The sequence below is a fragment of the Antedon mediterranea genome, chromosome 3 (assembly GCF_964355755.1).
Source record: "Antedon mediterranea chromosome 3, ecAntMedi1.1, whole genome shotgun sequence".
NCBI classification, from domain to species: Eukaryota; Metazoa; Echinodermata; class Crinoidea; order Comatulida; family Antedonidae; genus Antedon; species Antedon mediterranea.
Window position 1 is genome coordinate 4,337,612 of NC_092672.1, and position 24,022 is coordinate 4,361,633.

Sequence of the window (24,022 nt, forward strand, 5' to 3'; positions counted from 1 at the left end):
AATTTGATATTTTTCAGATAAGCCGTCAGGAACAAAAACTGGAAAGCGAACAGAAAGATCAGATGCAAATCCGAATGAGAGCCATTTCTCATCTCGCCGGCCTGTTGCTATGGTTGAACCGTCAACTCGGAACCAATCTCCTAGCAAGCAGAGAGTTGACCAAGTCAGGGAAAACAAACCAGACTCATCATCGGAGGATTGCTCACAAAGAGAAAGGAAAATAAATACCAATACGAACTATTCAGCAATTATAGCAGCTTTGTTTACACATGAGAATAAAGGTGCCGGTGATAATAAGGAAACCGGGAAGGATGGACCTTCAGGAGGAACGCCAATAACAGCTGCGAATCTAATTGAAGTGATAATAAATCAATCAATAAACCAACAATCTGATCAGGATGAAGCAGAAAATAATAAGAAACCACGGCAGGAGTCTGCCAGTTCTAAAGGCAAAGCTGCCGAAGATAGACCAGCAGTTGGTTCTTCAATTGGAGATGTGAAGAAACCATCGACGACTGCATCTTGCCCTGATTCCTCACAAATAACACTTTCTGAACATATAGACTCAATTATTTCGCATTATGAATCTCCGGCTGCGTCGTCGGATGTTGTGTCTCAGGGAAACTCACCAAATCCGTCTTCTATGAGAGATCATTCTGGTACCGTTGACACTACAACCGTACCTTCCTCGAGTAAGTCGTCAGTTGAGGCAAGTTCCAGTACTGGTTCTAAGGAAACGTCGAGGAGTGTGAATGAAGCAGAAGCTACATCTTCATCCCAAGTACCATACAAAGTGAGTCAAATGTCTATGCACTTTACTGAACTCTTACGTAGCACCCTAACAAGCTCATCACCTACTGAAAACTTGCACTCAAGCACAAAGAAACAATCGCCTCCTGCAAGGAGGTTTGATCTGCCCTCTAGTGGTTGTTTAGTCCCTGATAGTCGAACAAAAGATGGGTTTGGTGCTAGTAGGGGCGTATCCCCAAGCTCAACATCAGCTTTGCATAGGCAGCCTGGAAAGTCTCCTGACAGACCCCTTGTTGAGAGTAGCCAAGATATGGTGCTAAAGAACAGAGTCTATGGCTCTGATAGAGATAGTTTGTCACCTAGAAAACATCTAGAAAGTAGTTTACATCAGGGGAAACCCATGCATTTGTCGTCTCCTCGGAACAATCCAACTGAGCTTTTAGGTCAATGCCATGCTTCCTCAACCGGTGGTGGAAATAGGTCAGGTCATTCACCCTCACGGAAAACCTTAATGGATAATCAGACAAGGACTGCAGTATTACAGGGTAGAAACTGTAGCCCAAAAGCTGATAGCCCTAAGCCTAGCTCAGCGTCGACTGAGGGCCTGCCTTCTAGAATGCCATCAGTCGGGAGTCAAAATCGTACTCCACCAAGAACGCTTGCTAAGCCTGTAGTTATAAATAATGTACCACTGAAGATGAGCAGCTGCAAGACTAATAACACATTGTCATTTCAGTTTGATCTGCAGCAAGCTATGGAACATGTGATTGATGCTCAATTGAGACATGAACGTAATGATAATAAACAAATACGAATGGACGAATACGTCACACGATTGGTAAATGCGGAATTTAGTGGTTCAAGCAATCGGCAGAATCCGCCGCCTGACAACAGTAGTTCGTCAAAGAACACTGGTGCCAGTTCTTCGGAGGACGTTCGACCAGACACATCTTCTGGTTGTAGACCCTTACATGGGAATGCCAGACCGGATGCTTACGACACAGAAGTGTCAAACAGTAAGAGAAGTACTTTATTAGAAGCTGCTCCATCAGGTTTGGCAGCAGCTAAGAACTCTGAAAAGATAGTTTCTAGTCATAATCCTGTAGTGGCTGCACAGTCTTCAACTGTAGACGATTCAGGCCAACAAGTGCAGTCACATTACCCAGGCTCCTCCCAAGTTAACTATCCCTTAGCGAATCAATATAGATATTCTGCATTATCCATTTTAAATATTGGAGGACCACCGTCTGGGATAGCACCATCCGGGATAGCACATCCTATGCCACATCAAAATCAATCTCTCCATGTTCCTCCGACACACTCAAGCCAAACCAGTAGCCCTTCCCCTGGGTTAGGGGCTGTTAAACAAGTAGCAGGCTACCGGGATAAAGAACCTCAACCTCTGCTTTCCTCTCAGTATGAAACCCTATCAGATAGTGATTAAACAACAAATCCACAGATTAGGCCTGCCATCATTCTAGTATAAAAACCTAACCATTTTAAATTAAATGCTATTTTGGTAAAGTTTTATATCATTAAGCCTTGTGTAGACTATCAAACTAGTTTGAACAAAAATGTGTGATGTTGTGATATGACATCATCATGTCTATATATGGGCACATCACATTTTTTTGTCACATAAAGTTGATACTGTAGACAGAGCTTTACAATACATTTTTTTGTAATACACATTTATTGTTTATGTTCGATGATTTTATGGTATACATATTAGTGTTGCACTACATGGTTGGGTTGTATTATTATCTTTATGTTATAAAGTGTAGCGCAAAAAAAATATTTGACACCACTAACCATATTATTTATGTTGTATACCCTTGCAATTAGGTAATGACTGAAATAATGGTATACAGCAGTCAAAATTTATAACAAAGGATTAAGGCACAAATAATAATACTATAGGGGTGGGCTGTACCATTGTATTCTTAGGATGTGTTGTAGAAAGAATAATTTCTATGTTGGAAATAGATAATTGTATAAATACAATATGTTAGGTGCTTAACAGTTGTAACGTAAGCAGGGTGTTGAATATTCATGTGTAAATATTCATGAATATTCATGTGTAAATGATTGACATGAGTGATAATGTAAAATAAATCTGTATATAAGTAATGTTTATATCATGTTTAAGGTAAACGTTTCCTACAATTATAAAAAAAAATGCTTAAACACTTTTCAACATTTATTTGCATGAAACGTGGCATCAGTGCTGTAAAAAAAAACTTTTTTCTTTGTGTAAAGCCCTGTCTACACTTTCAAACTATGATGTGCCCAAATATGGTAGTGATATGCTTAAATATGGTAGTGATATGACGCCATCATGTGCATATATGGGCACATCACGTTTTTTTTCACATAAAGTTTGATAGTGTAAACAGAGCTCAAGGGAGTTGTCGTGTTTTGGTGCCAGTAAGGGGCTCTTCCTGCCTCCAAACAGGAGCACAGCTCTCTACCATACCTCCTACTGAAATTTCTTTCTAGTCCCCCTCTGGCACCAATTCGGGAAAGTACATCCATTCAGGGCTGTAAAGTGTGGCTGTTCGATCAAGGTATAGTTGTTTTTTTTTCTTCTCCCAAATGCTAGTTTCTATTTTTAAACAGTTATACTGTATTATTTGAATATGCTCTTGGGTAAAATACAAGAAAAACAATACAATTATGATAATTATACACACAAGAGCATATAAACAATTATTTACTTACTTAGACCCTGTGAGTGAATAACTTTACATAACACCTAATTTACAGTACATTGATGAAATCCACTAGCCTTGAGGTTCACTAACATTTTACAGCCCTGAATGTAGAGTTGAGATATTGCACTTGCTACATAGCAATGCTACAGTTTGCAAGCTGCAGTGTCTTAAGGTAATTTTATGTTGTTGCTGAGGCACACTATAATGAGTTACATAAGAAGCCTTGTAACTTGCTGTTATATGTAAAGCATATGTTGAATAAAAACATCATATTTGACAAAATTGTGCGTAATAAATTTTGTTTATTCTTTAGTTGTATGGTAATTTATGTTCCATTTTTGTCAACATTGGACCACTTTTAAGTGACAGTATGAGAATAGACATGATTTATTTTACTTGTATATAAAATCTTTTATTTTTATTGTTACTACTTTTTTACATGTAAGTAGTAGGCATTCATTTCCAATATAATCATTGTACAATAATCATGCAGTAGGCATTATTTTCACTGATAATCCTAAAGGTCATTGTATGTCACCAAGTTTATTCTATTCGTTCATCTCCTTCCTCTACATCTTTTAAACTGAGCACCTCAACACGACCTTTGCCCTTTGTTCCTGACCTTACAAGCTCTTCAACATCTTTATAAACACCTGGATCTACAAGACAAACCAATTCTAGTTCATCGTCAAATTCTTCTGATTCTACTTTTGACATCAACGGTGCTAGTCTGTCTTTGATCTTCCTTGTTTCCTTGCTTGGTATACCAATTCGTAACCTCATCTGTGCCCGTGCTATTTGGAAGTTGTCCGTTTCTTTCAGCTTTTTGATAACTTCTAAAGCCTAAAAAATAAAATTAATCAATAAACTAGAAGCAACAATAAAGCAGTAATTAAAACATCTTCCTCTCTCCTTCTATGCACACTAAATGGAATTGATCTGCGATTAAAAATAAACAAGATATGATGATTAAAAATCTATATTGGCAAAATAGAATTTTTCTAAGTATAGTACTTGCTTTGTTTGTTAGCGTCCACAATGTTTAAGTTATCGTCCTGAATGTTTGGGTGTTAATAGCTATATAATTACAGAACAAGTGATATTTCGCAGGATTTCAGCAATTCACTTCCCCTTAGGACAACAATGCACTGTTAACAACATAGCTCCGGTACAAGCTCCTAAAATTGCATTTTTCACTATCATATCATTGGTATTTATTCATCGATCTCTGTTATCTCATTTACTTAATTGAGTACTTCAATATGGCATCTACCAGATCCAAAGGAAAGAAAGATTCTAAGGTAAAATCTATTGAAGACTTAGGCAAGGACAAGTCAGGCCCTATCCGTATACAGGACGAAACGACTGAGCCTACAGAACACCGGGAAGCAACGTCGAAATCCCCGGTAATGGGTTCACCGATCGATAGTGCCACTTTCAGTACTATTCATAATCTGTTGGCTGATGATCCTGATCTCATATCAATTGTGTCACAAAGCATTAGTAACCACATTTTGTCATCACCGGATCTCTTTAAAAATATTGTACATGCAATAACAACCAACAAAGTGTTAATTTCTGCAATTAGTAAACATATTTTAGACGCGGTCTCGGAATCTGTTTACAACAGCGTAACCATGGACAACGCCGCAACTGCGGGCGACATTGATATAATTCGCCGCGAAAATGAAAATCTTGTAGCAGAAAACCGAACCATGATGGACAAGATCGACGACTTAGAACAGTATAGTCGACGAAACTGCCTACTTTTGCATGGTATGCCTGAATCACCTAGAGAAGATACTGACGAATTAGCTATTAATTTAATAGGCTCTAAAATAACAGACAGTATTGAACTAAGCGATCTTGATCGAACTCATCGCCTAGGTAAAAGGAAGTTAGACGCAACAAAATCAAAACCACGGCCGATTATCATCAAATTTACGTCGTACCGTTCCCGATCAGAAGTCTTTAAAAACAAAAAAATGCTTAAAAAGTCAGGTTTCACAATCACAGAAAACTTAACATCTAAACGCCTTAATCTGCTTCATAAGACCTCAAACAATGAAGCTGTGGAAGCCGCATGGTCAATCGACGGGCGTATTACATGCATACTAAAAAGAAACAAGAAAAAGATGGTAATCAAATCGGAGTCTGATCTTCGCTGTATCTAAATGATCGCCTTTCAGGACGTTCTTCCTTCATGGATCAACGAACAGATAAGTACTCTCGTAACCTTTGTGTTATCTGTTACCAATTGAAACTTAACTTTCATCATATTGACATTTCTGACTCTTTGCATGTAATGTTATTGTCTCAAATCAAAAGTAATATCATCATAATCATTGCATTGACTTCTTATGACGTTTTCTCATGATTTTCACCTTTTGTATTTTACTTACCCATTTTCGCCATCGATTTCGGCTTGATTTGTTTGTGTTTTATTTCTCTGTTTTTTGTTTTATGTTATTACCATATTCACACAGAGTATTGACCTTTGTATGCTTCAATATTCAATACGTTTGTGCTTGGGTGGATGGGTGTTAATGTGTGTGTGATGGTGTGTTTGTGTGTTATATCTTATTGGTATCTTAGTTTTTTTCTTCATTGTTTCTCAGTATAAAAAATCTTTAAATAATCAGATTACATTGCCATGTGTCATTGCTTTGAACACTATTATCATCCAAGTGTTTAAGTGCCTGATTGCCATATTCATGTAGTTTTCATAATTGTTTATACCATTCCATAATGTTCTCTTGTTGTTTTGCAATTTTTAGTTCCTTGCCGGAGTTCTGCTTAACTCGCCTTACTTTGACAGTCTTGTTTTTATGCATTGTTAATTTTTCTTTTTTCCAATATTCAGTTTGATCTAATATTTGTTTATTTATTTATACAGTGTATATTTATTTATATATATTTTATACATATATTTTAAATTATATATTAACTAGTATTTTCACTGAACAGATTTCTCTTTTTATATTTTCATTTTTTACTTGATGTACAACCTTAACGCAGATGACGGAACATCGTACCACGACCGATTATCAAACATAAACTTCTTCCCCTTGCCCAGCTATTCAGACAACCGTAACATTAACAGGAACCTTGGCAATTCTACATCTAACATTGATCCCGACTCTAATTTTTTCACCAACAGCAACCACAGTCCCTCCCAATATTATGATCCTAATGAATTTCCTGTTGACTCACTTTCTGATTGCTTCTCCACTATTCATTTCAACTCTAGAAGCATCCTCAAGCACATTGATGAAATTAAACAACTCCTATCATCCATTAATCTGCCTTTCGATATTATTGGAGTAAGTGAAACTTGGCTCAAGTACGATAATCCTTTGGTCCAACTCCCAAATTATAATTTTGTCTCTAACCACAGAACCCATAAAGACGGTGGAGGAGTCGCCATGTATATCCTTGATACTCTACAATTCTCCATTAGAAGTGACCTACACCCACACCCTTCCAACTGCGAATCCATCTTTATTGAAATTAAACGGCCTCATCACAAAAACATTATAGTGGGTACTGTATATAGACCCCCCTCCTCTGACCCAAATCAATTCTTAATTGAACTTGACATTGTCCTTTCCAATTTAACAAAAGAAAATAAAAATGTTTATATTCTTGGAGACTTTAACATTGACATTCTTAAACATGAATCCGACAATACTGCCCGTCAATTCATTAACACACTGTTTAGCAATCACTATCTTCCACTTATCGACAGACCATCCAGAATAACAAATTCCACAGCCTCATTATTAGATAATATTATTACAAATCAATTTGATTGTTCTCATATAAGTGGTCTGCTATATAGCGATATCTCTGATCATCTCCCTGTTTTTAATATTTCAAACCTCTCTGATAGTTTTACCACTAGCTCAAACAATGAAGAGATCCCATCTCTCAGACAGATTAACAATACGTCTCTTAACAACTTTTACCATGATGTCTCTAATCAAACTTGGTTTGATATCCTTAATTCTAATGATCCTGACTTTGCTTATGACCTCTTTGATAACACACTTAAAGCCCTTTATGACCAACACTTCCCGTTACTGAAAAGGAACAATACAAACAAGAACAAAAAAATTAAATCTTGGATGTCAAATGGACTGCTAAAATCAATAAAGTATAAACATAAACTCTATGCAAAATTTCTTCACCGCCCTTCTCCTGCCAATGAAATTAAATATAAACGATATCGTAATAAACTTAACTCCACTATCAAAATTGCCAAAAGAATCCACTTTCATGATATTTTCACCAAGCAAAAAAATGATATTAAGGCAACCTGGAAATCAATTAACTCTTTATTGAACCATAAAAACCGAAACCAACACAAAGGCAATACCCCTGTCAACTGTAACGGAGTACCAACTAAAGACCCCGTCATTATTTCTAAAGCATTTAATGATTTTTTTGTCGAAATCGGACCCTCTCTTGCTAACAAAATCCCTCCCAGCAATGTTTCTTTCAAAGAATTTCTTCCTCAACCAAATCCGAAATCAATGTTCTTAACCCCCGTCCTAGAAGAGGATATCATAAGAATTATCTCCTCCTTCGATAACAATAAAGCTCCTGGTACTGATGATTTCCATACTAAAGCCATTAAACATGTTATCAACCTTATCTCCCTTCCCTTGTGTCACATTTTTAATCTTGTCCTCTGCAAAGGTGTTTTTCCGAACAGGTTGAAGCTGGCGCGCGTTACCCCTGTTTACAAATCTGGCCCCAAATCCAACCTTTCTAACTATCGTCCTATCTCCATCCTGTCAATCTTTTCGAAAGCCTTGGAAAGAATTATCTATGATAGAACATTTTCATTTATCAGCAAACATAACATCCTCTTCAAGAGACAATATGGCTTTAGAAAAGGACATAACACCTCCATGGCTTTGATCGACCTCACTAACAAAATTATTCATGCATTCGAAAATCGTCAATTTGGAATCGGACTTTTCATCGACCTTTCCAAGGCTTTCGACACCATTGATCATAATATTCTTCTTTTTAAATTGTCTCACTATGGAATCCGAGGACCCGCCTTAAACGTTTTCAAAAGCTATCTCACTAACCGCTCCCAATGTACTAAATATTTTAACTCTATTTCTAATTTTTGCCCTATCACCTGTGGCGTTCCCCAGGGCTCCTTACTTGGCCCGCTTCTGTTCACCTTTTACATTAATGATATCCACCGAACCTCAAACCTGCTAAATTTTTTTCTATATGCTGATGACACTACAGTTTTTCATGCCAACAAAAATATCCAAACTCTTTTTGACACCTTTAATACCAACGTTATCCCCTTGTCCCAGTACTTTATTGCCAACAAACTCTCCCTCAATCATAATAAATGTAGTTACATCCTATTCGGAACCCCGCAGTTGACTAGAGGTATTGATGTGTCCCCATTTAAAGTCGTTATTGATAATCAAGAAATCCCCTCTGTTAAGTATAATAAATTTCTTGGCATTATCATCGACAACTCTCTCTCATGGAAACCCCATATCCAAGAAATTGAGAACAAAGTGTCTAAGAACCTTGGGATCATTTCTAGGCTTTCTTCCTTCCTCCCAACTAATATTCTCAGGACCCTTTATTGCACACTCATCCTTCCTTATTTGAGCTATGGTAACATTGTCTGGGCCAACACTTACCCTTCAAACATCATTAAACTCTCTATCCTACAAAAAAAAGCTATCAGGACTATATCTGGCGCTCATCCACTGTCACATTCCTCCCACTTATTCTCCAAACTCAATCTTCTCAAACTTTCGGACATTAACCTATCCCAGCAAGGTGTCTTTGTTTTTTTGGCCACTCACTCACTTCTCCCTTGCCATCTAAACGACCTTTTCGCTCCTAATAATACCGTTCATAAATATTATACTAGAACAAGAAATAACATATATATCCCTAACCATAACACCAATTATTTTCAACATAGCATTAGATATTCTGGACCTCTATTGTTTAACAATTTACCCCCCTCAATTTCCTGTGCTGCCAACCGCTATTCATTTAATAATAACATAAAAAATTACCTTTTGTCTCATTACTGATCGATATGATTGATATGGTCGTTTTTTCCATGTTCCGTGACTTGCTATCTTTATTATTCAATTGTCATCATATTCGCTATATGCCATGCAGCTGTACTTTTTTCTGTTCTTTTTTTATTTTTTATTCCAACTTTTATCTACTGGTTTTATATATATTTTGTATTTCTTTATTGTCTAATTAATTTATTTTCTTTATTTATATATATTTTTTTTTTTTTTTTCCTTCTCTTATTTAAATATTTTGTAAAGGCAATCCCGTCACAAGATTGTAATCTTTTTGGGATTTGCCTTCGTCCATTTTCTTGTTTTATCACTTGCCATTTTGTTTTTGTTACTTTTGTCTTTTGGACGTGAATAAATGTTCCTTGAATTGAAAAATTGAATTGAATTGAATTGAATTGTGTTTGGGCTGAAATCCACCTAAAGGAGCGTCGGAAAGCCATTATTGGTATTGTCTACCGGTCACCTAATAGTTCACTTCACAATAATATACAAATGTATGTACCTATGAGAGAAGTTTTAAATAAGTCGTGTCCTACAGTTATAATCGGAGACTTTAATTTTCCAGGTATTGATTGGGAAAATTTAGAGTCTAATTTGGATGGTCAGGATTTTTTGGATTTTGTTCAAGATGCATATCTTACCCAACATGTTGAATCAGCGACTAGAGGAAATAACATTTTGGATCTTATTTTAACTAATGAACCTAATATGGTGTCTGATGTTGCTTGTGTTGGTAGACTTGGGTCTAGTGATCATGATATGCTAGAATTTTGTTGTAATATTGATACGCTGATTAATGATAGTACTGAATATGTCTTTGATTTTAGGAGAGCCAACTGGAATAATATTAGAGATGTGCTTGTAGAAGTGGATTGGCCCAGCCTAACTGAACTTCCATCTATTTCTGAGTCATGGTCAAAATTTGAAGATGTTTATAATTCTGTCCTAAGGGATAACATACCTTTAAAATTGAGAAGACACAATAGAAAACCGCCTTTTATCAACAGAAAAGTTATTCGTTCAATTTGGAAAAAGAGAAAACTATGGAAACGTTACTGTAATTCGAGGGATTCCATAGACTTTGAAATTTATAAGAGATTTTCCAATAGGGTCAAGTCTAAAGTAAAGAGTGCCAAGAGAAAATTTGAGAAAAAAATTGGCTGATAACTGTAAGCGCGATCCTAAGTCTTTTTATAGTTACATCCGATCCAGTACTAAAACTAAAGATTCAGTGGGGCCCTTAGTTAATGATGAAGGGAATATAGTTGTTGATGACAAGGAAGCTGCTGAAATTTTAAATAATTACTTTACATCCGTGTTTACAATTGATTCTAATTTTATTCCACCTAATTTACCTAACGAGTTTGAAAATGATGAGATTTTAACCACTGTACTGTTTACCCCGCAGAGACTCTTAAAATTGATGCAGAAACTTAAACCTAACAAATCACCGGGACCTGATCATTTGAGTTCAAGAATTTTGTTGGAGACTGCTGGGGCGGATTGCTATAAGCGGTCTATAAACGGTCTTAGCGCTTAGCCGGCTATAATTCGTGACGTAGCAAGTAGTCTTTATTTATAGACCATTGCTATACCGCGGTCTGACCTGTAAACGGTCTTTAAAATTAAAGCCTACTCGAAGGAGTCTTAAAACAGTCTAAACCTCTCTTTTTGTTGCTTTTACGTATTATTTATCGTCAAAGACAACCAATTAAACGAGTTTTAAGTGTTAAATCAAATAATAACGGTGATTTTATTCTTATATAGGCCTATGGATTTTCTCGCGTAGAAATGTACGTACTGTTATGATTGTGAATTGAACAAGCGTGACGAACATTACCTTATTTGGTATTCTACGCGCAAAGTACGCCCTCAATTTGTTACTTTACGCGGTCTTATCCAAGACTGTTTTATAGCAATGGTCTATCAGGAGTGGCTTTAATAAGACCGTCTATCTGATAAAGCCGGCTTTAATCGGGGAGTTAAGACCGATCAGTTAAGACTGTTTTATAGCAATCCACCCCTAGTGTTATTGCGACTCCTTTAGCCCGTATATTTCAGAGATGTTTTGACGAAAATTAAGTTCCTCCTTTATGGAAGAAAGCCAATGTTTCCCCTATTTTTAAAAAAGGATCTAAGAAATCACCGGCAAACTATAGGCCTGTTAGTTTAACTTCCCATTTTTGTAAATTGATGGAATCTGTCTTGAGGGATGACATTGATCATCTTGACTCGTTACATTTACTGAATACATCCCAACATGGGTTCTTGAAAGGAAGATCTTGTCTGACAAATTTACTAATGTTTCTTGAGAAGGTGACATGATATTGACCAGGGTTTACCAGTAGATGTAATTTATTTTGATTTCCAAAAGGCCTTCGATAAAGTTTCTCATGTAAGGTTGATGAATAAAGTTTTGGCTCATGGTATTGAAGGTCCATTTGGCATGTGGATACAAAACTGGCTTAGTGATAGATCTCAAAGGGTTGTTGTGAATGGTAGGAAATCTGAGTGGGCCCCTGTTCATAGTGGTGTGCCTCAGGGTTCGGTCCTCGGACCGGTGCTTTTTCTCATTTTTATTGATGACATAGATTTTTCCATTGATTCTTCATTGTTGAAATTTGCTGATGACATTAAATTGTTTGGAAGTGTGCGTTCCGAGGTTGATCCTGAAGTACTACAAAATGATATTGACAAGTTATCACTTTGGTGTCGTGAATCCCTAAAGAGCTTTAATAGTAGTAAATGCAATGTCATGCACTTAGGATTTAATAATCCGAATCATTCTTATGAACTTGATGGGGTTATCCTAAATGAAGTAACAGAACAAAAAGACTTGGGAGTGATTATTGATAAATCTCTTAAGACTAGTAAACAATGTGTAGCAGCAGCCAAAACAGCTAATCGAGTTTTAGGTACTATTAAAAGATCCATTAAATATAAATCAGTTGATATGATTAAATCGCTTTATATTGGATTAGTCAGGCCTCATCTCGAATTTGCAGTCCAGGCATGGTCTCCTCAACTAAGGAAAGACATTCTTTTATTAGAAAAAGTTCAGAGGAGAGCAACTAGGCTACCACCTAGTTTGCATGGCATGCCCTATGCAGATAGGTTAAAAGTTTTTAATTTAACAACCTTAGAAGAAAGACGACACAGAGGGGACATGATTCAAACATATAATTTTCTTTCTAACAAAGAGGCTATTGATAGTGATTTACTTTTTCAAAAGTCTGAATATACCGCCACTAGGGGTCATAAACATAAATTGAAAAAGAATAATGCTCGATTAAATTGCCGTAGTCATTTTTTTACCCAACGAGTCGTAAATTCATGGAATGCTCTCCCTGCCAGTACAGTAGAAGTTGACACAACCATACTATTTAAAAGAAAATTTCAGAAGACGAGGGGGGCTAATAGAGGGCCACGACCGGCCCACCAGCCTCTTGCACCACTCATTTAGAGTGGTGTACGGTGAGTTACGGTGAGTTACATGCCTATTGATTTTCAAGAAAATTGATATATTGGTGATGTCACAAAAGCTTATACTGTACAGTGTTAAAGTCTGACTTGCCTGTATCTTCCATATGAGATATGATATAGCACGCCCTCTGTATTCCCTGATATATTTTGTCAAGTATTTTACTCGGTTTCTGAGTGTATTCATTTATTATAGTTAGTACTAATAATTAATCCAATACTAACCTGTTGTTTAGCATTTCTTGTTGGTTTAACCGCATAGTGTACATCTTTCATAGCCCTTTCTATGATACCAACTGTGTAGGGGCGTTTTGTCTCCGGATTGATGCATTTATCGGCTACAATTGTTGCTATATCTCTGAACATCGACTCCAATTGTTGATGCCGCTCTTTTTCAGACACTTGTAGTTCTCCTTTTGCTAAAATCTAAATGAAATATATTAAATTTATTAATATTAATAATGTATATGTAATGAAAAAAAGGAATCTAAGTTTGACCATGACTGATTAAGCCTTGTCTACATTAGCAAATTTTATATGACATAAAATGTGATGTTCCTATATATATGGATGGACATGATGATGTCATATCGCTACCATATTTGGGAATATCACTACCATATTTGGGCACATCACACTTTTTTTGTCAAACTAGTTGATAGTGTAGACAGATCTTTATGTATACATAGGCCTTGTAACTTCTGCTATTGCTGTACCTTCAAGCAGATTTCTGTTGAGTCTTCTGTGGAGAATGCTTTCTGTAAGTCTTCTTTCTTTGCAACTTGTCCTTTCGATACATTCGTGAATATTGTATGGGTTTGTAAAACCTCATCAATATCTTTTTCACTTTGAATTGAAGACAAAAATAGTATTGATTAATAATGACTGAAATGAATATAAAATTATTAAAAATATTCTTTTTGTACAATTAATAATTAACACGAGAAAAAGCAGCGTAATCTTGCGCATCAAAATATTTTCAACTTAGGCCCTATGTCTACCCCCACCACCCTAGGCATATGTCGAGCTAGATGGATGGAAAATCCCACGGAGGGAAATCCACTGCCGTTCACGTCGGCCTACGTACTCTACTACTACTGCCTAGCTAGCCTAGACTATAGAGAGAGAGGTTTTACTTACACTTTGTTGCGCCATGATATAACTTTATTTTTATAACAAGCAATCTCAAAACGCTTCCCTGCTTTTTTCATACGAACTATTGCTATGTTCGTTAATCTAATCTGATTTGTTGGCGTAAATATTGACATTTTGGAGAATGTTTTACTAAAAAATGTGAGCAGGGTGTATTGCACAATCAACCAAAACAAAAACAATAGCTTTCAAATTATTTTCTGAAAATATCGCCACCAATATGTTAGTTATTTTTAGTAAAGCTACCTACCAGAAAATCACTGAAGCATAGCAAGAATAGTACAACTCAGATTTTTCCGAGGAAAAATCCGATTAACTTTTAGACTTTCAACATGATAACATAAAATAAAAAATAAACCAAATCATGGATGGTTCGAAAGAAAGCCAGCTAATTCACATTGAACCGATTACGCAGGTAAATACATTTGTGTTAATGTTTGTTGATTTATTGTAGCAGGTTAGGCTAGGCCTAGCCATGGATGGAGGATACCTCTGGGCTAGCTAGCTAGCTAGTTAGGCCTCTAACCTCATTTTCTTCTCTCTCACCTGCCAATCCATTGGAGTTTTCCCCCCATCATCAATCAACCATGCATCATTAAAGAGTCGCATGCCTGGTTTTTATAGTAAAGTCTGAAATATTTGTTCTAGGTCTATATGGCCAGTCAGGTCCTGGACCATATAAGTGTGCCAATGTGTAATTTAAGCAAAATAAAAACATTATTTGGCTTCTTTTGTAATTAATTAATAATAATATATTGTGAAATGTAACATTTTTATCTAAAAAAAAGGCATTTTTACTTTACTAAATATTTTTCTTTCATAGTAAAATATCACTATCAATTTAGAAGCAAGATTTGATAAAATTGGCAAAGAGGAAGAATAACAAAAATATTCTTTTATTTTAAGTAAATATTAAAAATAAAATTACAACTTTGCGACTTCAATTTATTTTATTGTATTTTTTATTATTTAAAAAATGACTTTAAAAAATATTATTGAACAGTATCATCGTTCATTTTTTATTTAAATGATTACCATTTAATTTGTTTTCAGCTTGTTCATCATGGAATCAAGGCAGATCATGTGACATTTCCCCGTGTAACAATGTCATCCAATCGCTGGCTCTGCTGTCGACATACAGATAAAAAGAAAAAAGATGTTGAAAGAGTTACGGCTTTAAATTTAACACGCAAACAACCACGAGCACTTTCTTGGCCAATCACAGCTGACTCTGCTATGATGAATCCCCGCAAACCTTGGCTAGCTCTTAAAGGTACTATAAAGGTTTTAGAAATAGAATATTCATAATGTATATAGCACCGTTTGATGTAGTCATAGTCATAGTCATATATACTTTATTGTCCATTTAAAAAACAGAAATGTGATTTGAAAACTGGCAAAATACAAAAATATAAAATACAATTTACAAAAACACACACAAAAAGTTAAGAGGCTAAAAATTGTTAAAATTAGATAAAAATTATCGGTTACATTTTACCTTTGTACTCTGGAGTTATATAAGTGTATAGCATTAGGTACAAACGAGCACCTAAACCGTTTTGTTTTGGTATTAAGTGCACGTAGTCTTATGCCAGAATTCATGAGAGCAAATTGTTTGTGAAGAGGATGTGTTTCATCATCAATTACAGCAATTGTCCAGTAAAACCCATGATGGGCCTGTAAATCCTCGGTAAACCCTTCCAGTAGTTTTGGCTAACTACTAAATTTTTGCAGATAATTTCATGAAGTACTTGATGTATACATATTATAACAGCCTTTAAATGAAAGTTTGTGTTCTAAATATTGACGTCAAATAAAATTGATTTTTGGGCCAGTGAGAAAACTTATCTACTGGCCAGATTGATGAAGATATTGTTACACATATTGTAGAGTGGTGTAACAAAACCAATATGAAACTCAAATTGTTTTGTAATCCAAATAAAAATGTATCCAGTTATATCAAATTTTGTAATTAAATCAATGAATGTTTTATACTGTAAATTCAACCCTTTTTTCTGAATTTGTAGATATAAATTCAGTTTTATTTCAATTGTATGATTCACCTACTCATTATTTTAAGTTTCGTTTCCTTTAACACATCCTTGACTTCCGTCATTTTAGGCTAAAACTTCCTTTAATTGCTATTATTAGTCATATTCGTCTTATTTAAATTATTCTGACAGAAATCTATATTCAAAATTGAATAATCCTTTGTTGTTTGTACATCCATGCATGTGTGTCACTGTTGATTGGGTGATGACATAATACTTTACTTCATTAATTCATTAAGTTGTGGATCCAAGGTCCAATCTTTCTACATGTATAATCTTGGATAATTTGTGGTGGTACAGTAGTTTGCTGGGTGACAAGCTAATAATAATAAAAGGATCAAACTGTAAATTCAATCTATCTATTGGTATATTTGTATTTTGTGCCTTTAATGTGAAGTTAATTGGCATAAAAGCTGTTACAAACAAGTATCACAGTAATTGAATGAAATAGATTTAATCATATAGCGCGTCTTATTGTTAATCAGTAGTAAATATTTCGAAATAAAATATCGAATGAATGATGAATGAAAATAAAAACATTTATACTGTATATCCTTGGGTTTAATCCCATTTCGGGTCTAATCCCACTTCCTACTTTATGTATGATGTCACTAACAGGCATATCCCCGGGAATAGTCCCAGAATTGACTTTTTGATGGTCTGGACGTAGGCCTCTCTCTAGCCAGTGCAGATAAGATATGCTTACCAATCATTTTTTATAGTCCACCCCCTAAAGTCAGCCTAATTTGGTGTTCTAGTGGGGGGGGGGGGGGGGGGGTTATACCAGAGGATATACAGTATATAAAAGGATAAATATACTTTAAATATAATTACTGTATGTAATGGTAACATTTTTTTACAATTTTTTCTGTCAGTTGAGAGTTATTTCCAAGTATTCAACGTAATTGCTCAAAAGCAATTGCATTCGTGTTCACTTAGCGATGACATCATCTTCTGGTGCTGGATTAATGACAGCATTATTGGCATGGTAACCGACAGAGCTGTGTATCACTGGGATGTTTCAGGCTCTGGTAAGTTGACCTTTGACTCTACATTGGATAAATTTCATTTGCAATACTGTATATTCAATTAAATTTATTCCAGCTTTCACATGAACAATACCAAGAATAAAATAACACACATGCTAGATATGGGGGACTCCCAACAGTGAACTCAATAACTTTTGATGGGATGTCCCAGCATTTTCATTCAATAAAATTGATAGTCTAAAGGATCTAAAACAATCATTTTCATATTTTGTTTGCTCAAACTTCTACTTACAGGTTCTGAACCACCAGTACTGATGTTTTCAAGAAACAAAAAATTAAGTTTCTGTCAAGTTGTTAGTTACAAAACTGATAAAACCGGACAATGGTTTATTTTAGTTGGTCTTACCAGGGCAATAGAGGTATATTATCAAAGACATTATTGTCATTAGGTCTTTTTGTTGATTAAAATTGCAGTAGTAAGGTGACGATGCATTTGTTAAGCTGGGTCATCAGTTTTGTTTGGATCACCTCAAGTTATGCCTAGTAACCACAAAGTTATACCCTTTCATCCCAACTTACGCCCAATCACCCCAAGTTATTCACGTCAAGTTATGCCCTGTCACTCCAAGTTAGGCTTTGTCTCTATACGTTAGACCCCACCCACTTCTGGTCAGCAGGACAACCTCTAGGCTGAGTGAATATATATATATTTTGATTTCAGACTGGGGACTGCAATGCAATACGTGGCTATGTTCAAGTTTACTCAACAACATACCGCTGCAGTCAACTGATTGAAGCACAAACTGCAAACTTTTCAAGTTATAAATTCTCAGGCAATGTGGCACCATCAACCGTCTTGTGCTTAGTGAATAGGCCTACGGGATCATATGGCAAGGTAATGGTAAATAAACACATATTGGTACCAAATTTGGCAAGTTGTGCCACACACCTTTTTTAAATATAATATACGGTATTTTATTTATCTAACTTGAACTCATGCAATACAGTCAGATAACTTGTGTTGTTGTTGGAATTATTTTTTTTTTTTATTCAAATTTTTTTTTTCTCATTTGTCGATCTTCTGATGGCATCTGGTTGGTATAATCCCTGGTTCTTAGTTATTCATATAATTTTGACATTACAGATCCATGTTATGGAACTTGGACCGCACGTACCCGGAAATGCTTCCTTCAGGAATCTTACCGAGCCAGTCAATTTTAGTAAAGGCGGGAAATATGATATACCAATATCTGTCGAGGTAGGTTCTAACTAATTAATTCTATTGCTGTAGAGAGTTTATTAGCACATTGTACAGTCAAAAGGTTACAGATTATCCCTATTTGATGGCTATGTTAAAGCTCCGTCTACACTATCAAACTTTATGTGACAAAAAAATGTGATGTGCCCATATATGGACTTGATGATGTCATATCACTACCATATTTAAGCATATCACTACCATATTTGAGCACAACATACTTTTTTTTTGTCGAACTAGTTTGATAGTGTAGACAAAGCTTAAGGAAGCAGATTTTTTTTTGAAATTTGGAATTTATTTAGGTATGTTGTGCCACTGGCTTAGTGTATGTGATGACAAAAGCAGGTTACGTGAAGGTTTGTGATGTGGAATCTGCCATGCATCTCTGTACTGCCAGGGCATCAGAGTTTACAGTGTTCATTACTGTACCACACTCGGATAAAGGCATTATTGGAGTTAGCAGAAACTGTAAAGTAAGTTTAGTAATTTCATAATGTAAAGCTTTGTCTTCACTATCAAACTTTATATTTTCAATATCAGTTCTTTCTTCAGATTTGTGCCATATCTTTAGCATTAAACATGACTCTCAAACTTTATGTGACAAAGAAACTTGATGTGTTCATATATGTACACGATAATGTCATATCAGTATCATATATCACATTTTGTTTGATAGTGTAGACAGGTCCCAACTGAACTGGAAAAATGAAATGGAAGAATTTATAAAAGCATGGCCAAACTACAGAGGGCACTATATATTTTTTAAATACATCCAAACATAGAGGGTGATATTTAAACATTCTCATATACAGTATCTATAGTAAATCATAGAGATATTATCTCTATGAGTAAATACAGTAGTTGGTACAGGCATGGAGGTATAAAAAAAGCTAAAAGCCCTGAAATCATCCGAAGGTAGAGTCATTTGTGTTGAAATGACCAAGTCTGCAGGTAGACCAAATTTGTGATGTCCCCTTCGGGCCATTACCGTTGATTGCTTAAGGCAATCATTGGCGATAATCCTGAGTTTGTTTTAAAACTCGGATGCAGGAAGTACTCTTCTTTTTTATACCTCCATGGTACAGGCACTTAATAAGCATGACATATGCCAGTATGTATTGTATGTGTATGTATAGTAGAGCATGTTTCTGCAAACAAATAATAAACAAACAAACAATAACATGAATTTAACCTCTTTTATTTTTAAGGTGTTTCATATGACTGTTAAAGAAAAAGAACTTGTGAATCACATTAGGTCAACATTAAAACGACCAGCAATCGCTAATCGCTTAGAGAGGTCATTCAGTGGACAGTCATGACAAATAGCCAATCAAGATGAATACGTTCATCGACCAATCGTAACGCACCTCAGAGTGGTGTCGTCTTTCAGTGGAAAATCACAGGTGCCAAAGTGATTTATTTTCTAGTGGCAATCCTTAAGGAGTGCATTTGAAAAGTGCAAGTGGCCAATCATATTAGACAACAGAGTGATGTCATGATTGATGAGTGGCCAATAAAGCAAGGCCGACGATCAAATATTCTCTTTCAACAGTACAGTATTTTAAAATTCCAAGAATTATATGTTTTAATCTTGCTTAAAGATTATGTTAAAAATTCAACTGAAAACATCTCTATAGATATTTAATTCGCCAAAAATATGCCTGCAATCTCAATTATCTTTCAAATAAACCTTCTTCAAAAGCTCTAGTATAAACAAATAATTATTTCTTCAGTGGCTTTCATATTTTATTACGGGTGCAAAACTCTTTTAAAACATTTTTTTATCGTTTTAAAATGTTTTTTATCTCTTAATTTGTCAGGTACACTTCTGGTTATGATAATAATTGTGCAATAACACAGTACAACTAAACCGTAAAGCTATAAAATCAATGTCATATTTAACTTAAGATAAGCTAATCAGAATCTTCCATTTGTTAGAAAGGTAATTTTTCAGCTGTTGTTCAGAGCTTCCAAATGTTTCCTTATAAGAACGAGCGAGGTAAGATTTGTCTTCCTTGAATTAACTAAAGCTCTGTCTACACTATCAAACTAGTTTGACAAAAAAGTGTGATTTGCCCAAATATGGTAGTGATATGACATCATCATGTCCATGGGCACATCACATTTTGTTCACATAAAGTTTGATAGTGTAGACAGAGCTTTACATTTTTGTCGGTATTTAAATCATGTTTTCAGTAATTCATAAATTCATACTTTAATGCATGGTGCTAGAATTTTATTACATAGTATGACAATCATGAATATGCAAATTATATTTAAATTTGAATACATACAGGTGCGCAAATTCTGCAAAATACCTTCCGATTCAAATTTATTTTGAATTCACATTTTATTTTTATTTTAACTTTACCAAGATACAGGTGCTCAGAACATTGAAGATCTTGATTATTAAAAAAAGTTTGAAATTGTAAAATAATTTTAAATTTTTTTGAGAGTAATACTAATAGATTTTGTCACCTTTATACTATTTTGTGCAATTTTAGTATACTTAAATATAAAAAAGAAGTGTTTAAATTTTAAAATAAAAACTAACTGTACTGCTGTACTATTAAGATGTATTAGTGGTTATATCAATGCATTTGTAAAAAGAAAATGATATGTTCTTCCATAATAATATTTTAATTATTAAAAAGAGAAACTGGAATTGTACATTTTCTATGTACCTTACTTTCTGAAGTATTTTTGGAAATATTTCCTTGATTTTAAAAATGTGTTTTTAACCGAAAGTTCGGTAAAAATTACCGAATTATTAAATTTTTATCTGTATTATCTTAATTGTATCCTTTTAAGGAATGGTTTTCATTTATTAAAAAATGGACATGGCATGGACCTGATTTAGGTTGTTAGCTGTTTGTTTAAATAATAATCAACATATGTGTATTGTATAGCTAAATAGTATTTAAATTATATAGTGTTCAGTTAATAGAAAGCTATTACAGTGTGTTGTATGTATTTCATTCATATTAATTGTAATATTTGTAATGTAGGCCTATGTTAAAATAATAAAATTGTTTTAGTTTAATATTAAATGTAAAAATACTACATGTTTTTCAATGTTTGTAAAAAGCTAATATATAAAGGAAAAAGTAAGTAGTACAAGTATTATATAGTGTAAACCTACTGTAGGATATTTATAGATTTAATATATTTGTTTCAATGAATCATTTAATCTCAAGTTGGACAATATTTATTTTATGAAAGTTATTTTAAGGTCTTTCTGAAAAGTATTTATGTAATTAAAACATACTTTTTAGTTAGTTAGAGCAAGCTCTATGCAGGGAGTTTTTACAACTCCCTGCTCTATGTTACCTTTTATAATTCATCTCCATATATTTCATTTAGTATTCATATTTATTTTCTTTCAATCAACCATATATTTTCAATATCAGTTCTTTCTTCATATTTGTGCCATATCTTTAGCATTACAATGCAACTCTTATTTAAAAGGTGCTGCAATGTTTTAATGTTTGAGTTTAGAAATCCCTTGTAACTGTAAAGAAATATGTTAGTACTGTATTGTGAATGTATATACAGTACAATAAATATTGTAAAAACAACAATACTTCATATTTTGATTATTTGTATTTATTTATTATTATTATAATAATTGTATTCACAAAATATAATAATAATTTATCATTGATTTTAGCTAATTTTGTAATGCTGCCGAGTTCCGAACTAGTGTTATTTCAACTGATTTAATCTTTTAAGTACGTAGAAAATTATGTGATAAATAAACAGAGTGGTTTAAAATCCTATATTTTAATACTGCATATATAAATTTTGGCAGTGAAGTTAGTTCTATTGAGAAATCGTCACAGATTGGTCAAAATCACTTATTTTGTGCTATCAACTAGACAGTGTTAGAAATCCAATGAAGTGTTACTTGTGCCACCTCCTCCACATCCCTTGGCAGTCTTCAAATGTTCACCCTGTGACCTACTAACCGTCTCTGATAAATCAGGAGGCAGATGTATTTTTTCTATTGAAAATTTCTTGCGCTTAAGTTTGAATGCTAAGTCTTCAGTATCTAGTGCATAGTTAGCAAGACAGTTCAGCCGTGGAATTTGAACCACATGAAACAAGCCATGATATTCCTTGAATGCTGGTGCCTTGTCCTCTCCAGCAAAAGACTCTAACCGGACAACATAGTCACAGAGTCTTTCTATTCTTCTGGAGTACATCTGCTGAAAGAGATGCGTTGGTACTGTTATGGTGCATGCTGCTAAACTCTTTCTAGTGGTTGCTCTCAATTGATGGAGAAACTGGCAGATGGCAGCATTTCCTTCAGCGGATGCAATATCTCCCCAAAGTGGTGATCCAAGGGATAGCAAAGCAAGTCTCAAAATATTCTTTGTGGCAGAAGAAGATGTGGTCCTGTTTGGTACTGTCTGTAAGTTGCAACCAGTAATGTTAATAACTCGTTTTATTTCATTGAGTAAGTGATCAAACTTGGCATTTGTGTCAGAATTGGCATAATCTTCTGGAGAGCTTGTGGTCTCTTGGTCAAGACTTGTTTGACAATGTTGATAGCACCATAACTTCTCTTTATCAATTTTATTTCCTGGCATTGTCTTTGTGAGGTCATACACATGACCAAATATGTTGGGTGATGTTGCCAATTCTGTTTTCAACTGAGGTAAGTTCTGGTACCGCCATGCAATCTCCATGTTTCCTTGATGAGAACCTTTGTCAATTACCGTCTTCTCGGAACTACCAGAAGAACTGCCATGACCCTTTTTAACCTCCCCGGGTGGTTGGACATTTTGAGAGGTAGACAGTGCACTTTCTACTGGACATGGCAATTCTGTAAGTAAACTATCAGGGTTTGGATCCAAACTTGACAGAAAAGAATAATGACCGCACATCACGCCCTCTGCCACAAAATACTTCAGCATCAGGCGAGCAAAACTGGTGTACACATCCTCTTCAATCAGAAGAATGGTACCAACTGCAACACCTCCCCCTAAAATATGATCAAGCGAAGGGATGCCAGTTGATAGTAGAAGTTGACCATTGTGAAGAGATGGTCGAGTTCCTGCAATTTGAATCCCTTTACCTTGTCCCTTTTTCTGAAAACTTGAAACAACCCTTCCGCTACTGGGAGCTGCCATTTTATTAATATTTTATTTTAGTAACGGTCTATTTCACCGCAAAAGTATATATAGCCTAATGTTAATCTATACAATGAGTGAATTTACTTCCGTTTTAATAGAAAGGAAAACGGTCAATTAAAAAAGTAAAATAAATGCACAGAACAGTAAAAAGAATTACTTATTATAAAGATATTATGATTTATAGAAACTCAATATGTTTATTTTAATCATTTAAATATTATTTAATTGTGTTTATTGTTTACTAAATTCTCGCAATTATAGTGTACAATCATAAAATTATTGTTTCTGAAGTTGCTTCTCATGTATTTTAGCAGCCACTAGCAGTAAACATCTGTCGCCAAGTGGAAAATCACTAGAGCGTGAAGCTCACGTTGTTTCACACACTCCCTCTTTCTTCA

The 24,022-nt window shown here is 34.8% G+C and overlaps 4 protein-coding genes across 6 annotated transcripts in view; 2 read left to right on the plus strand and 2 right to left on the minus strand.

Annotated features, from left to right (window-relative positions):
- Positions 1-3,500, plus strand: part of LOC140044599 (uncharacterized) — a 31,105-nt gene extending 27,605 nt beyond the window's left edge. For 2 of the 3 annotated variants that reach the window (XM_072089174.1, XM_072089175.1), the window contains one exon: positions 18-3,500. In XM_072089174.1, the coding sequence (XP_071945275.1) occupies positions 18-2,194 (2,177 nt within the window). In that variant the 3' untranslated portion in view covers positions 2,195-3,500. The remainder of the gene's footprint in view (positions 1-17) is intronic. The other variant, XM_072089177.1, reaches the window with a different exon arrangement.
- Positions 3,501-3,741: 241 nt separating this feature from the next.
- Positions 3,742-14,364, minus strand: LOC140044604 (ribosome maturation protein SBDS-like). Its single transcript, XM_072089181.1, has 4 exons — positions 14,177-14,364; positions 13,753-13,882; positions 13,262-13,462; positions 3,742-4,307 (listed from the first exon to the last, which is right to left on the minus strand). The coding sequence occupies exons 1-4, from the start codon at positions 14,302-14,304 to the stop codon at positions 4,008-4,010; spliced, it is 759 nt and encodes a 252-aa protein (XP_071945282.1). The 5' UTR covers positions 14,305-14,364; the 3' UTR covers positions 3,742-4,007.
- A 102-nt stretch (positions 14,365-14,466) lies between these two features.
- Positions 14,467-20,926, plus strand: LOC140044603 (clathrin heavy chain 2-like). Its single transcript, XM_072089180.1, has 8 exons — positions 14,467-14,603; positions 15,242-15,461; positions 17,115-17,270; positions 17,523-17,647; positions 17,950-18,123; positions 18,373-18,486; positions 18,789-18,959; positions 19,695-20,926. Exons 1-8 carry the CDS (start codon positions 14,553-14,555, stop codon positions 19,803-19,805), a joined length of 1,122 nt encoding a protein of 373 aa, XP_071945281.1. The 5' UTR covers positions 14,467-14,552; the 3' UTR covers positions 19,806-20,926.
- A 1,236-nt stretch (positions 20,927-22,162) lies between these two features.
- Positions 22,163-23,621, minus strand: LOC140043409 (elongator complex protein 4-like). The gene has a single exon (XM_072087912.1). The coding sequence runs from the start codon at positions 23,619-23,621 to the stop codon at positions 22,371-22,373; it is 1,251 nt and encodes a 416-aa protein (XP_071944013.1). The 3' UTR covers positions 22,163-22,370.
- Positions 23,622-24,022: the final 401 nt, after the last annotated feature.